At 38.8% G+C, this 15,604-nt stretch overlaps 1 protein-coding gene across 4 annotated transcripts in view; it reads left to right on the top strand.

Moving 5' to 3' along the window:
- LOC127957415 (cytospin-B) overlaps positions 1–15,604 on the top strand; it is a 130,085-nt gene that overhangs the window by 65,821 nt on the left and 48,660 nt on the right. For all 4 annotated transcript variants that reach the window (XM_052555946.1, XM_052555947.1, XM_052555948.1 and 1 more), the window contains one exon: positions 8,071–9,536. In XM_052555946.1, the coding sequence (XP_052411906.1) occupies positions 8,071–9,536 (1,466 nt within the window). The remainder of the gene's footprint in view (positions 1–8,070; positions 9,537–15,604) is intronic.

Here is a 15,604-nt window from a genome sequence, read left to right as displayed (position 1 = left end):
TCTTGCAGATCTCACAGACAAGCGTCTTAATAATATCGCAAATTAGAAATGTTTGGTGAGATAAAATGTGCACGATAACATTAAGCAAATATCTTCGCCATCACTCTTTATTATTAAGCAGGAGTTTACGTACAGTTAATGTATGTGCGTGCGCTCGTTGTGGTGTGTGTGTGTGACTGACAGACAGCCTCCGCGGTGTGCATGACAGTTCATGCAGATCTCACGGACAAACGTCTTAAAATGATCGCACATTAGAAATGTTTGGCGAGATTAAATGTGCACGACAACATTATTAAGTAAAAATACATAGTACATAATTTTTTTCCCTCCAGTACCGAAAGCAGATCCGATAACGTCAGATCTTACTGCTACTACGGTCTTTCATAATTTAGCCCTGGGGTCAATTTAATACCTGGTTTCGGTACCCATCCCTACCACTGAATTAGTCTTTCCTCTCTTGTCAACCATTTCGTCTGATTTTTCCTCACTTGTGGAAGCTTGTTCAGTCACATTTGTATTGCGGTCCGGGGCGCTCATTTTGTAGCTAAAATTTCCCGCATTGGAGATCAGCCTACTACTGCTGTGCTGAGCACTGGTTGCGTGACTCTGCGGTGTACGTCATCACGAAAGTAGCCAATGGTGTTCTGCTCTTTCTGACGGCTGCGCACCGTCAGTGACAAATGCTGTTATGTATATTATTATTATAATATATATTATTATATCGAAATATCGAAAATGTGTTTAATAATCATATCACCGTTATTGAAAAAAAAATATTGCAATATATATTGATTATTGTCCAGCCCTAGGTATACGGTATTATCACGGTATTCAAATTCAGTTGCAAAACAGTGTTGTCATAAGCTATAACAGGTTTAACTTTTTATTATAACAAACAGAACTGAACATTTACATACAACAAACTTATACACAAAAATTGTATGAAGTAAAAAAATAACAGAAATTAAAGTGCACAAGAATTATCAAAACCAATAGGTAGCACTTTACAATATGATTTCACTAGTTAACCTAAGTTAATGCATTAACAATTAATTATGAGCAATTGCTACATTTTCTAAGTTATTAATCTTAGTTTAAAAAAATACAACTGTTCATTAAATAACACAATTGTACCTTTTGATTTTAACGTTATTAAATATTGAAATTACCTCAGATTAATAAATGTTTAGAATAATTTATTCATTGGCAGTTTATGTTATTAACTAATTAATTAATTAATGTTAATGACTAGAGCCTTAATGTAACCTAAACTGTGACCAAACAATAAAGAATCAAAAGATTTTATATAGGGGTGCTCTTTATTTTTGTTTTTACAATCATGCAATTGTTGCACAATAGCTTACACACAGCACAAGCCTGATTTTGTGAGCTGTATGTGAGGTTTACACATACTCTGTTTGCAGTGCATATGTAGTCCATATGTGTTGTACAGAAGCAGCACAGACTGTGCTTTCACACAGGAGTCTGCTCCTGATCCATGGCTGTTTACCACAAACACAACTTTTATTCATTATTTTAATTTTAAATACAAATACCATTACTTAAAATGCTTTTACAGCATTTAAATATGCTCCACATACGCCCTTCAAATGGAGTATGTGTGAACCTGCCATTATTATGTGTGTGTGCTGCAATTGTGCATGAGCACACAGTCTTCAAGAAAGAATGCGAACGTTGAATGGTTTAAACACAGGCAAGAATTAAAAAAGAAAAAATGCATGATAGTGATGATGCGACACTGCCTCAATAGTGCAAGTGACAATTCCTGTGTAGACTCTGCAGCATGCAGCCCACTTGTAGTGCAGACGTGATGTGATTTGAAGCCATTTGCATTTGAGAGAGAAAGAGAGCGCGCTGTGATTCATTCACATTGTTTGTAAAATTATGTCTCACAGAAACTTTTTCATATTACTATCAGTTATTTAATGAAGAAATATGAATTGTACCTCACCTACAGAATGATAATTATTTCACCTGCACCGGACAGAGACTGAGATGTCGAGCCAAACCTTTCTTGGCAGGCGCATGATCATCACCATCTTAGGATTGTTTTTATGAGAACTGCCTTTTTAGAGACCACCAATCAGTCAACCCAAAGCGATTATCGTCAGATTGTGATCGGTAACTGATCAATCGGAGCACCCCTAATTTCCAAAAAATATCTAGGGCATGTTTAATACAGATTGAAATAAAAAAAAAAAAAAAAGTTTAAAAATAAATAGCCTATAAAGTTTTAATATTTAAGTATTTGGTGCTGTGATGAACACCACTGTGAATACACAAATCTGAATGGCTGTTTAAACCATATATATGTATCTTTGCAAGCTTGACATTAAGCATTTTCATGTGGTTGTCCTTTGAGTATAAAAGTTACTTGCCCGGAGAAAAAAAAAAAAAAACATTTAAATTGAGGTTATAAATAAAATTATTTATTGTAGTTACACCAAACATAGGTAGTGTTTATAGAGTATATGTAGTAGCATGTCACATTTACTTTATTTAGTTATATTTGTCTTTTTAAATAAAATTATAAAGTGAAATCATTATCAACAAAATACATCTTTCCAATGCAGAGAAAACACAGAAGCTGCATCTGAAGTGGAATAGATATATTTACCCACCGTTTAATGCAGCTCTGAGGGACATGGAATGCTTTAACCTGTATCTACAAATGAATAAATAATGTTTTGATACATAAAACCTTGAATACTGATATCTGAAAAAAAATGAAATTAAAACAAACCAGTAGGTGGCATACAGTAACTGTTAATAAGTGAGTCATTGCGATTGAACCGAATCATTTAATTTAACGGTTGATTCATTCAGGAATTAAACACTGTCATGTTGCTCACAGACGCAAAACATTGCTGTGGCTGTGTTTGAAATGATTTCTGTTGGCGAAATAGAACAAAAACAGGCAATATTGTGTCTAAAATGTAGGTCTCTTAATATTAACTTGTTGTTTAAAATCAAATTTGTAATCATGCTGATTTTCGGAGCTAAAAAAATGGCTGTATTTTACTATATAAAATTATATAAATATTTACATTTTCTGCCCCCATATCTTGAATATTCTGATAATTCTTCATGCATTTTAATATGGAATCAAGCACACGTGCACTAGTGTAACCTACTAGACTTCTTTACGCAGGCCTAATGTATGCGTGCACTCTGTAGGTGTGTTTTGTTTGATTTTTGCTATATATAATGTCAAATTGCACATTGTTAAAAGAACAATTACGATATTATCGCAAATTATATATACCATACACCCCTATAACAAAGGCTATATTAGAAATAAAGGCAGTTTTTATTGTTTTTGGTATTGACATTTTCAAGTTACTTTTCTGATTGGGCAAGTAAATTTCTCTTTAACGTGCCTATACAAAACATTCACTTGTCCAGGACAAGCAGACAAACATTAATTTCGAGCCCTGCTATGGTTTAAACTATTTAAATAATTTATTAGAAAGTAGTGCAGCTGCTTTGTTAATGGAGTTTACAGGGTAATGGCTGCATTTCTGCTGTTCAGAGCCATCTGCTGTCAGAGAGTAAAAGTGTTTTCAGCTACAGCATTTTTCACGCACTCTACCATGTGCTTCTCATCCGTGCTTGTTTACTTCAGAGTGCACACGCTTCTTTGACACAGCATACAGCGGTGTTGTGCATTGTGAACAGTTGATGGGGAAAATATTCTTAAAATGCACTCAAAAAATCTGAATAATTTGTTTTAAATAATTATTCTTTGTATTTTGAAGTGCAGATAACAATAACAATAATGTGCATATTCATTACTGTGATATATTGCATTACCGAATACCACCACGTTTAATATGTATGTGTTTGAATTATACATTTGAAATTTAATAAATCTATAAGAAGCAATTCTTTTAGCATTAGGAAATAAAAAGCAATTCTTAAGCATTACAAATTTATTAGAAGCAATTCTGAGAAGTTATGAAGTTGCTGCAGATGAAAATGGTAATGCATAATGCAGGAGTGAGTGTCCTGGTTTTGTATTTGATGGATGTGTGTGTGTGAGAGGTTGATTACAGATTTATAGCATCTCTGGTCCTAGCACAGCCTTACCAAGTGGAGTGTTTCATTTAGTTTCTGCTCTCAGATACAGAAAGAAAACTCAGATATATTAATCTGAATAATATATCTCCTGTCACTCAGAACACTCCGCTAGTTATATCAGAGACAGAACTAAATCAAATTATTCATGAGTAATTTAAAATCTTTGCTTAAAGCCACCCTAAACTGTACCATTCCAGGCTATGTTTCACTTTACCACTGCACTAAACATTTTAATAGATCAGGTTATTGTATTATAATTTTATATATTTGTTTTCAGAAAACACAAGATTGCTGCAAAACAACCAGTGTGGCTAAGTGGAGATGAAGTCATGGATTCCCAAACTAGATTATAAAATTTTCTTTAGAATCAATGAATGTTGTTTGCAAATGCAGAACTTGGCACCACCTTGCTGGGGTAGCACGAACAATGCTGGGGATATTTATGCACAAGCACTTGTATGTTATGTTGTAATAAAGAGTTTGCATTAATTTTGTGTTCCTCTATATTTGTAGTTTTATCTCGCTCTACCATCTCATTGCTCTCTGGGTTGACTTTGTTTTGGCCAGAGGAACAGTGTTCTCTCTGAAAACTGTCACTTTGCATGGGTGGAGCAAGAGAGAGACTCTTTGTTCTTGTCATAGCATAACTATTTGGTGTTTTAAACCACGCAGGTGCGCGAGAAAGAGCCTATGGAATCACCTATAATCGAAAAAAAAACGTTCAAACATACTGATAAACTAACGTTTAATATAAAAATACTGCATTTAAAACAGCTAGTTCATATATAGTTTGACGCAACTGTCATATCGCGCATCCTGTGACAAATCTGCTGCACCTGTGCACGCGAAGTTATCTGTCTAAATGTTCTGCAAAATCAGTCAACAGTGAAAAGCATTCAAAACAGATAAGTTCATTGTGACGAGTGGGGTGGGGCCGAGAGACGTGGGAACGAGGAGTGAGGCCAGGTGTAGTGATTGGAGATGAGCTACACCTACGACCCACCACCGGTCTCGAGTCCCACGTAGGAGATGGAAGGATATAAAACTGGAGCGATTTTTAGTTGTGTTTGCTTTTATTTTCGCGCACCAGTCATCTGTGAGGGGCTGGTGTGCTGTTTTGTGTTTATTTTGAAATTAAAGTTTCATTTTGATTGTGAGCCGGTTCCCGCCTCCTTCTTCCCGATGATTACAAAGGTTTTATTATTACAGTGGTGCCGAAGCCCGGGAGAAGGAAGGTTGGCTGCTGAAGATCCCTCGCTGTTGTGGTGAATCCGCGGTGCCATCGAGCAGGCGAAGTATGTGCCGCCATGGACGCTCGAGGCGGTGGATTGGAGCTCGTTGCCGGGGACGGGCGAGCTCGTTGCCGGCCGACCACGATTTGGAGGGGCGGCTGCTGTCCGTGAGGGAGCGGAGAAGTCGGCGCCGTTCGCCAGGGGGCCGGAGCCTGCTGGCTCCGTGAAGGAATCCGGAGGAGCAGGGAACGGGGGACTCCTGCCGGCTGCTCAAAACCGGAGGAGCCGTCACCGTCCACCGGGCAGCGGAGGAGTGTCGTGCCGTCCGCCGAGGGCCATCCAGTGCCACCGCCAGGCACCGCAGAGGAGATCACCCAGTTGGTGGAGGGCCGAGCAACAGTCCATCTGGGAACCAGAATTATTTTTATTTCTCTCTCGTCTCTGTCGCTCCTCCTTCCATCTCCTTTTCTCTCGCCTCGTCTGTCCTACCCCCAGGTTCCTGCAGGTCCCCGTGAGCGGTGTAGAGCGCAGTCTCGAGGGTACCCGATGGGGGTATGTGACAAGTGGGGCAGGGCCGAGAGACGTGGGAACGAGGAGTGAGGCCAGGTGTAGTGATTGGGGATGAGCTACACCTGCGACCCACTCGTCACATTCATATATTTGGAGTAAAGTTACAGCGCTCCGGACCGCACGCACCGCCACAGGAACAAGAATGAGACGCATTCTAACATAACAGAAGACGTTGTGTGTTCCTCTGTATTTGTAGTTTTATATGTCTCTCTCTACCATCTCAACGCCCCATGGGTTGACTTTGTTTTGGCCAGAGGAACAGTGGTGTCTTTGAAAACTGTCACTTTTAAATAATCTTTGTATTAGGTTAAGGCATCAGCTTTAACCCTCTGAAATCTATTTTGTGCTTTGTGACAATTTGTGCTTTTTTCAGTTTCTTATACACATCTAAATGGCTAAAGTCTAATATCACTGTAATCAGCACAAACAGGGCTATAATAATATGTGAGCAGCATGTATGTACATGATTGTGATTTTGAGAAGAAAATTTTTTTTATGCGTGGTTAGTGAAAAACTAAAAATGTTAAAACACTTAGGAACAATGGTTCCCGGTATTTTTGAGAATTGGAGCCTGTAGCCTAGAATTTTTCTTTCTAAATTATGTTAAAATCATCTTGTTTACTCACTTACAGAAAACAATATATTGATTTAAAATTTCTAAGACACTTTTTGTTGGTAAAAGTCATATGCGAGTAGGCGTCAACTATCATGAATATCATTGTGATTTACACCTGAGAAGACAAAGGCCTGCATAATGAGCTGCATAATGAGCCTTTCAGTCAGCTGTGTGTCACTGAGAGTGAGGAGTTACAAGAAAGAATGTGAGGTCAAACAAAACTATATAATTTTATTTTTGGAGTTTATTTAGAATATATTTAATTATCCCACAACATAATTTAATATCCACTTGGGGGAGCAGTTAAACAGTTTATTAGGAAGAATCAAAGCTGACTTTCAAACCAAATTTTTTCATCATTACTCCAGTCAGACAATCCTTCAGAAATCCTTTTAACAATCTTATTTTCTACAAAAAAACATTTATTGTTATTATTATCATTATTATTATTATTAATAATGGTGAAAAGAGCTGAGAATATTTTTCCAGTTTTTTTAGGGGGAATAAATTGAAAGAACAGCATTGTTTGTTACCTTGTTACATGGGCCTCTTCTGTTATATGGGCGTATTCAAGCCGCGCGCTTCAGTTTGAAACATTAAAATCTGAATAGAGCGTTCAGCACGGGGGCGTGGTCACATTAGACATAATGAAGGAAGACGTGAAAACCAGACATCGCGTTGTTTTCATATGGATTACTTTATCACAGAATATTTGTTTTTGTTAATGACGCGTTTGTAAATGAAGATCACTGCAGACCAAGGCTGCAGACAGGGCACCTTGTTTGTTTTCTTTATTTTATAAATGCACAAAGTTTTGTTGTTATTATGTGTGGATACAAATAAAAGTAAACCCTTTACAGAATCGATTGATATATTGCTCTTATCTGTATGATCAAAACTGAAAGTGTAATTTAAGTTCTTTCCGTGGTTATCAGAAGAGGCCTCAACACGCGTATAGGCGGGGATCGACTCCAGAGGGTTAACAAGCCCCAGCATATTTTTGTGTTTGTATTTGCTGATTATTTCAAAACCCACAAAATCCTTCACCAGGTCCCTCCTAAAGAATAATTAACCTCTATTTTGCAAACAGTATAAAGAGGGAATATACATCACCCACACCCATTCTGATACCAGTTGTAGTTTAGTGAGGCAGTGCCTGGTGGCCATTTGAATGTGACAAGACAAAACACATTTTGTCCTGCCGCTCTAAATGAATGATCTCTCAGACAGATACACCAGGCCTTGTACAATGGAATGAAAAAAATGGTGGCATTGTTACAAATCTCTGGTCTAGTGGACAGGAGTTGGCTAACTAAAACAATATTGTTGTTTTCGTGGTTTCAGCATATTGCTATTTAATTCTTATGGCCTTAGTCATTTGTAAACATCATTCATTTTTATCACATCATTTATTGGGTTAAAAAAGAGCTATAGCTTCCCAGAGGAATGGTTTTGGTTGATCATATTGCTCAAGAAAACTATTTTTCACAGCATATACTGAGACAAAGACTTCCAACACTAACAGAATATCATTATTCCCTCTCTACACAGGTGTCCAATCAACCAAAAAGTCAGGTATACCAGCTCCTCGTGAGATCCCACAAAGCATCTCCAGAGAACGTGTCTCATTGCGTGACCAACAGAAAAGCTCTATAGCCAAAAAGATGGTCACCAGTTCCAGCACCTCTAGTCTGTCCACACTATCCAAGCATTCACGTGGCTCTGTCAAGACCAAAGCAGAGTCTGTTGTTTTCGACAAGAACCTGCTGGAGAGTCAGGTGAGGGAGCTTCTGGCTGAGGCCAAAACCAAAGAGTTTGAGATCAGTAAGTTACGGATGGAGCTCCAACGGCACAAAGGGAAGGATTCATCATCAGAGGCTGGGACACCAGAGGGGAATTCAGAGATAGAAGGGACTTCAGCACAGTCTGGAGACATTCAGGTGCTTGTAGGGGAACTGAAGGAGAAGAATGGACGTTTCCAGCGTGAGTTGGCAACCTTGCGGGAAGAGAATCAAGCTTTGAAGCAGAAGCTTATTACATTGGAGAGCACCACAACACTGCTAACCAGCTCTAGTAATCATTCAGTTAATGGAGTTTTTTCAGAAAACACCACTTCAGATGCTGTCAGTGCAGTCAGTGGAAGACACCTTAAAACTTCTGCGTCGTCTGGTAGTGAAATCAAAGGCTCTCCATTACCTTCCTCAGAATCTTCAGAGTTTGAAAAGATTCCCTCACACTCTGACTCAGTCAGTAGCAGCATTAATAGTGTTGTGCCCAGTGGTGTGGTGAAAGAGCTCTCAGTGGAGTCCCTGACAGACCGCATCCAGAAGATGGAAGAGAGTCACCACAGTACAGCCGAAGAACTTCAGGCCACTCTACAGGAGCTGGCTGACCAGCAACAGGTTGTCCAGGAGCTAACAGCTGAGAATGAGCGTCTGGCAGAGGAGAAGGGCCTACTACAAACGTCCCTACAGCAGCAAAGGGAGCGTGTAGAACTTTTGGCACAACAGAATGAGTCGCTTCTCCAGAGGCTCAGAGAACAGGCTCAGTGTAATGAAGCTGAGGCTTCACGTGCCTCTCGGGTTGCAGAGCTCGAACAGCGTTTGGCTGAGCAAGTAGAGAGCTCCCGCTTTGAAAGAGAGAAGCTGGTAGACATCCAACAGCAGCTGACAGGGAGTCTTAGAGCTTTGGAAATGGAGAATCAGGAGGAACAAATCGCTGTGAAGAGCTTAAAAGAAGAGGTAGAGCTTCTTCGAGGGCATCTGGAGAGTGAGAAGTTTGCTAAAGATGAGGCGATGAGGAAAACTGAGGAACAGCGGCTAGCCACGGAGGCTCTGAGAGTGGAGAGTGCTAGTCTTAAAGGGCAAGTGGAGGTGGAGCGGCAGAAGATAGCTGAGCTGAAGGCAGTGCAGAGCGCCAGTGACAACACAGAGTTGCAAAGTCTGCTTAAAGCAGCACATGAAGATAGAGACAAGCTGGAACTGAGTTGCACGGAGCTACGACAAGAGTTACAGCAGGTACGCAGTAAAAGGAGTGTGCTCCTGGACAAGGTGTAGAACCAATCACATTGGTAGTTTATAATATAAAGATGTACTGTAGGTATCGCCCTCTTCCAATTATCTTGAAGTGACCTAAATACGGGCCAATTATTTGTTTATCACTAGCTTTTAATTTGGTAATGCTTCAGTGCTATTAGAATATTGTTAGAATAAGTCCACAGATGCCCGGGATGCCCATCCTGTGTACAATTAGGGCTGCTGCTAAACTCTGCTGGAAGGTGGAGACCCCTGGTATACACAAACTAACAGTTCCAGTTTCACCTTATTATTTTAGCATAACCTTAAGAATGCTATGTAGTCAAGGTGATTTGGGCAAAATTTGAGGTGAACTTTTCCATAAAAGCATGAAACTTGGTACACTTGTATAGTTTGTGGCCCTGAAAATTTTCAGAAATTGAGTCATCGCAGAAACACTTTGTGGTGGCCATGGCAACCATTTTTCTCTCCACCATAACCAAATTGTGTATTTTGTGTCATACCTCATGAGTCAAACATGATAACACAGAAAATGTGATTTCAACCCTTATGTTTTGATGGTCAAAGATTACAATGACACCACATACAACAACCAACCTGTGAACATTTAATGGCAAAATCAGCAATGTGAGAAGGAAATCACAGTATCTGAGTATCACAGCATTTACAATGGTCCATATTATGGCTATTAATCCAGGTACTAAATTAGGTAAATTAGATAGGTTTAAGATTGTAATTAGATTGTTTAGTGCAGTTGTCGTTGCTAGGAAACACTTGTTTGTTTACTGTGTTGAGACAGCTGCATTTGCTCTCGTACTCTTTCTCATACCTTGTCAGTGTTGTGCGCTTGCTTAGACCCTTGTTGTGATTAACGATAAAGTGTGTTCCGCTGAATTCAATTTCCATGTTGTCTGACGGGTATAAAAAAAGTTAATGTACTGCGGCAGCCCTCCTGTTAAGTTCTCCTCATCTGAAGACCGAATAGTGTAAAGACAATCGACTCTACCGTGCGACTCCACTGGGCAGGGACACCGGCAAAGGATAAAAGTATTGTTTTGATTAAACCTTTTTCCTACTACTTATTTCACTTCTATTTTATTTTTTGTTTCCAGATCTCTACAATCATTTCCACTCGCAAACCACACATCACACAATGTAGGCAGCGCAATCCTAACAACCTGCACACTTTGCCTTTGTCTGCTAATACACTACTTTCTTTTTTATTGGTCTCTGGAATTGGCAGTCTGCTGTAAAAAAAAAAAAAAAAAAAAATCAGATTTCATTACTTCTATTATTAATCATTCAAAGCTAAATCTCATGGCCTTGACAGAGACCTGGATCAAACCAGAGGACACTGCTACACCTGCAGCACTCTCCAATAATTTCTCATTTTCTCACTCCCCCGTTTGACTGGAAGAGGTGGAGGTACTGGTGTGCTTTTCTCTAATGATTGGAAATTTAATCGTTTGCCATCTTTAGGTATCAACAGCTCCTTTTAATCGTATTCAGTTACTGTTACCTACCCTCCTAAAATTTTGTAGTTGTTCGACCCCTAGGACCACTAGGTAACTTTTTGGATGAATTAGATGTGCTGCTCTCAACCTTTCCTGAGGATGGTACTCCCCTAGTTGTGTTTGGAGACTTCAACATCCACCTAGATAAACCTCTGCAGACTTTCACACTCTGCCTCTTTTGATCTCAACCAGGTTTCAACCACTGCTACTCACAAATGAACCAACTGGACCTTATTTACACACGACACTGCTCCACTGCACTCTTTGGATCACTTCCTCCTTACTCTTAACCTCAACATGGTCCCTGACACATCAGTTACCCTCCACATGTTATCTTTTGATGTAACCTACGCTCACTCTCACCCTCCCAGCCATCTGCTATGGCAACTTTGCTAACAGTGCTACTGATATTTTCTGCTCCATTCTTACATCTTGTTTAGACACTGTTTGCCCCTTGTCTTCCAGGCCAGCCCGTACCACCCCTTTTGCCCCTGAGTTATCTGATGTTCAATGCGAACATCGTTCTAAGCTTAGAGCTGCTGGAAGGGGTTGATCCTATTCCATCTCATCTCCTTCAAGCCATTTCTCCTGCATTTGTACATGCACTCACTCACATCATTAACATATCCCTCCACACTGGTGTTTTTCCCTCAATATTTAGACAGGCTCATATATCTCCACTGCTTAAGAAACCCACCCTCAACATGTCTCTTTTAGAGAACTACAGACTAGTTTCCCTTCTTCCTTTCATTGCAAAAACACTTGAACGAGCTGTGTTGAACCAAGTCTCTGCCTTTCTCACAAAGAACAACCTCCTTGGCAGCAACCAATCTGGCTTCAGAAGTGGACTTTCAACTGAGACTGCCTTGCTTTCAGTTGGTTGAAGCTCTAAGACTGGCAAGAGCGGAATCCAAATCTTCAATACTTATCTTGCTTGATCTGTCTGCTGCTTTTGACATGGTTAACCACCAGATCCTCCTGTCAACGCTACTGGCAAAGAGCATCTCAGGAACAGTGTTGGGCAGTAACGTTATACTTAATAACGCGTTACTGTAATTTGATAACTTTTTTTAGTAACGGAGTAATGTAAAGCGTTATAATTTTCAAAATAGTAATTAGAGTATTGTTACAAGCCTACTTTACTGCCGCGTTATATTACTGACAGAATGCAGTGTTCTATAATCTAGAGATTGTAAAAATGATGTAGCCCATGTACTGACGATTCAAGTGCATTCAGTGGATTAGAAACTTCTCCTGCGAGACCCGACACAACAGAGTGCAGTGCACAAGACTTGATAGGCAAGTGCAGAGACTCGTGTGTGTACGGGATTCGGGAGAGTACCTCGTTCTGTCGTCATGAAATCACCAAAAAGGCGATTAAAACTGCAAACTGCATGTATGCAGCACACAAGAACCTTTCTAATGCATGTACTAAAACATATTCTGCAATTCGAGATTACCATAGAAGACACAAGATGATATTGTATGTGTTTTCTATTTGTAATTTTATGCACAAATAAATGAGAGCACAGTGCACTTATATTAGAAAATATGCGAAAATGAAAAAAAAGTTAATCAGCGGAAGTTAATAGCAGATCTTAAGTGTATTTATTTATCGTCTCATTATTGTTTAGTGCAGTTGTCGTTGCTAGGAAACACTTGTTTGTTTACTGTGTTGAGACAGCTGCATTTGGTCTCGTACTCTTACCTTGTCAGTGTTGTGCGCTTGCTTAGACCCTTGTTGTGATTAACGATAAAGTGTGTTCCGCTGAATTCAATTTCCATGTTGTCTGACGGTTATAAAAAAAGTTAATGTGCTGCGGCAGCCCTCCTGTTAAGTTCTCCTCATCTGAAGACCAAATAGTGTAAAGACAATCGTACTGACGATTCAAGTGCATTCAGTGGATTAGAAACTTCTCCTGCGAGACCCGACACAACAGAGTGCAGCGCACAAGACTTGATAGGGGAGTGCAGAGACTCGTGTGTGTACGGGATTCGGGAGAAAAAAAAATTGAAATGCATAAAATAACTAATTTTATATTCTGGCATTTATGGCTGTTGACTTCTGCCTTTTTCAAATTTTTATCACTACGAATGCCTCATCCAGGAGTATGCAATGTTGGAGAGCAAGCATTTGGGAGTTTCTAGAAGCTGAATAAACAATAAAGCTATAGTGAGCCCCTTAATTAAAATACCTGGAGGTGAGGAATATTACAAAAATTGTCATATTCTCCCAGTATTATTTGTTCTAATTTACACATATCTCAATTACGGTTAAGTAGAAATGAATTGTACTCAGTTGTGTTTATGGCACAAATTATTATAACATTATAATCAAACATATTTTTATATTGAAATAATGGAGATTTCTGTGCCACCCCAGACTGGTTGCTGGCCCCTACCTGGCCAACCCTATGAAAAACATCCTGGCTCCGCCACTGTGTATTAAACATCATAAACACGTCTTTTTAGGCAAGAACCAGACATTGGTGTCATGTACGGTAAATATATTTTTTTTAATGGGACATAATTTATATTTAACGAGATTACGATTTAATAATAACGTCAGAAATTTATAATTATATAATGTTTCCTTTCCATGATTATTCAAACAGCGAATACATTAAATATGGAGAGTGACATTATCAATAACACAGATGTATCACGAGTTTAAGCACTCTCAAGATTCAAGTTATTCTCATATTTATCGTTTCGGCTGATTTTTTCAAAAAGACTAAACAAAACTATCGTTATAATTACTAAAGCTATATAAACTGTGAAATGAATCTCTTACTTTGTATATACATCTGCACTTTGTTGTTTATGATTAGGGAATTCAGTCAGCGAACGCGCACACGCTCAACCAAACTGATGAGTTTCAGCTAGGACTCATCTGAACGCTTCTGTTTTGCCATTGCATTCCTAAACTCAACAGAATTGTGTGTGAAATAAAATATTTCGCAACATGAGCAGATCTAAATTGAATGCCGCATTCGACACTGTCTATTCATATTCAATTGAATATTAGCAACAGACATGTTTTTGCAGGGGCATTTTTTTGTCCAATTTAGTGGAATTTTTGCCCCAAGTCCCCACACGTGGCAATGTCTTTTAGAGATTATAAATGCAGCACTCTTTGCTTGCATTTTGCCAAACCATGCACGCAGCACCCACTTGCTTTAGTTAAAGATAACAGTGTTCTGTGAATGTTGATGCTTTAATAACAAATATTTATCTATATGCGTGTATGCTGGGATTTCATACATTTCATAGGGAAAGAGTACTGTAACTAGTAATTTAACTAATTACTTTTGAAGTGAAGTAATCAGAACATTTCTTCCTGGATGAAGGACCAAGCTCTTGTTCTGTCCAGGCTGGACTATTACAATGCTCTCTTGGCAGGTCTTCCAGCCAGTTCTCTCAAACCTTTACAATTAATTTAGAACACGGCAGCAAAATTAATTTTTAATGAGCCGAAAAGAATGCACATCAAACCTCTGTTAATCAATTTGCACTGGCTACCAATAGCTGTTCGTATAAAATTCAAGACATTGACATTTTCCTACAAAGCCACCACTGGCTCTGCACCCCTGTACCTAAATTCATTACTTCAGACTTATGTGCCCTCTAGAAGCTTGCATTCTGCAAGTGAACGTCGTTTGATTGTGCCATCCCAAAGAAGCACAAAATCACTTTTATGGACTTTTAAATTAAATGTTCCCTCCTGGTGGAATGAATCCGAGCAGCTGAGTCCTTAGCCATCTTCAAGAATCGTCTAAAAACACATCTCTTCCATCTTAATTTGACCCTTTACCTTTAGCACTCACTATTCTAATTCTATTCTTAAAATAATAAAAATATCTAACTTGATAATCTTTTTGATTTCTGTTTTATTTTCCACTTATTTTACAATTATCCAAACCATAAAAAGACCTCTAACACTAGCTTGCTCTATTCTTTTTTTACTCTGTTTTCTTTTTATTAATTATATTATTTAAAAGCCATTGGTATGTGTACTGCATTAAGGTAACTGAGACTTGTATATCATTGCTCTTTTGTTGATTTTGATTGCTTCCATTGTCCTAATTTTTAAGTCGCTTTGGATTTCATTCAATAATACTATAAAAAATTGTTTTCATGAATACAATCATATATTTCAAATATATTTTACAAAAAAGTGTATTTTTCCTTACCTCTCAGGCAGAGTCAGGCAGGCGGTAGTATTTCTGTCAGGACTACTAACATCAAAGATGATTGACCATTAGCATACAGTTTGGATTGGCAGTGTGGTTCTGTTCTTGGCAAGAACTCTGTGCCTCCATGCAGCCTAGCATGGATGAGAGCAGTGATAACCCCCCAAAACAAAACATTAGCTGATATCTCCCAAACACAAACTGATAGCAAAATCTCAAAGCCTTAAGCAACAAACATCTTGCCCTTAATAGTCCTTCAGGAACATTTATGTGATACAATTTTTAAAAGGACAACTTGGGTAAATAACTTTGTTACCTAATACCCTCTCTGATTTCTACAAAG

The sequence above is a fragment of the Carassius gibelio genome, chromosome B5, assembly GCF_023724105.1.
Source record: "Carassius gibelio isolate Cgi1373 ecotype wild population from Czech Republic chromosome B5, carGib1.2-hapl.c, whole genome shotgun sequence".
Taxonomy (NCBI): domain Eukaryota; kingdom Metazoa; phylum Chordata; class Actinopteri; order Cypriniformes; family Cyprinidae; genus Carassius; species Carassius gibelio.
The sequence above is the reverse complement of the archived record's forward strand: the minus strand, read 5'-3'. Positions and strand labels throughout refer to the sequence as shown.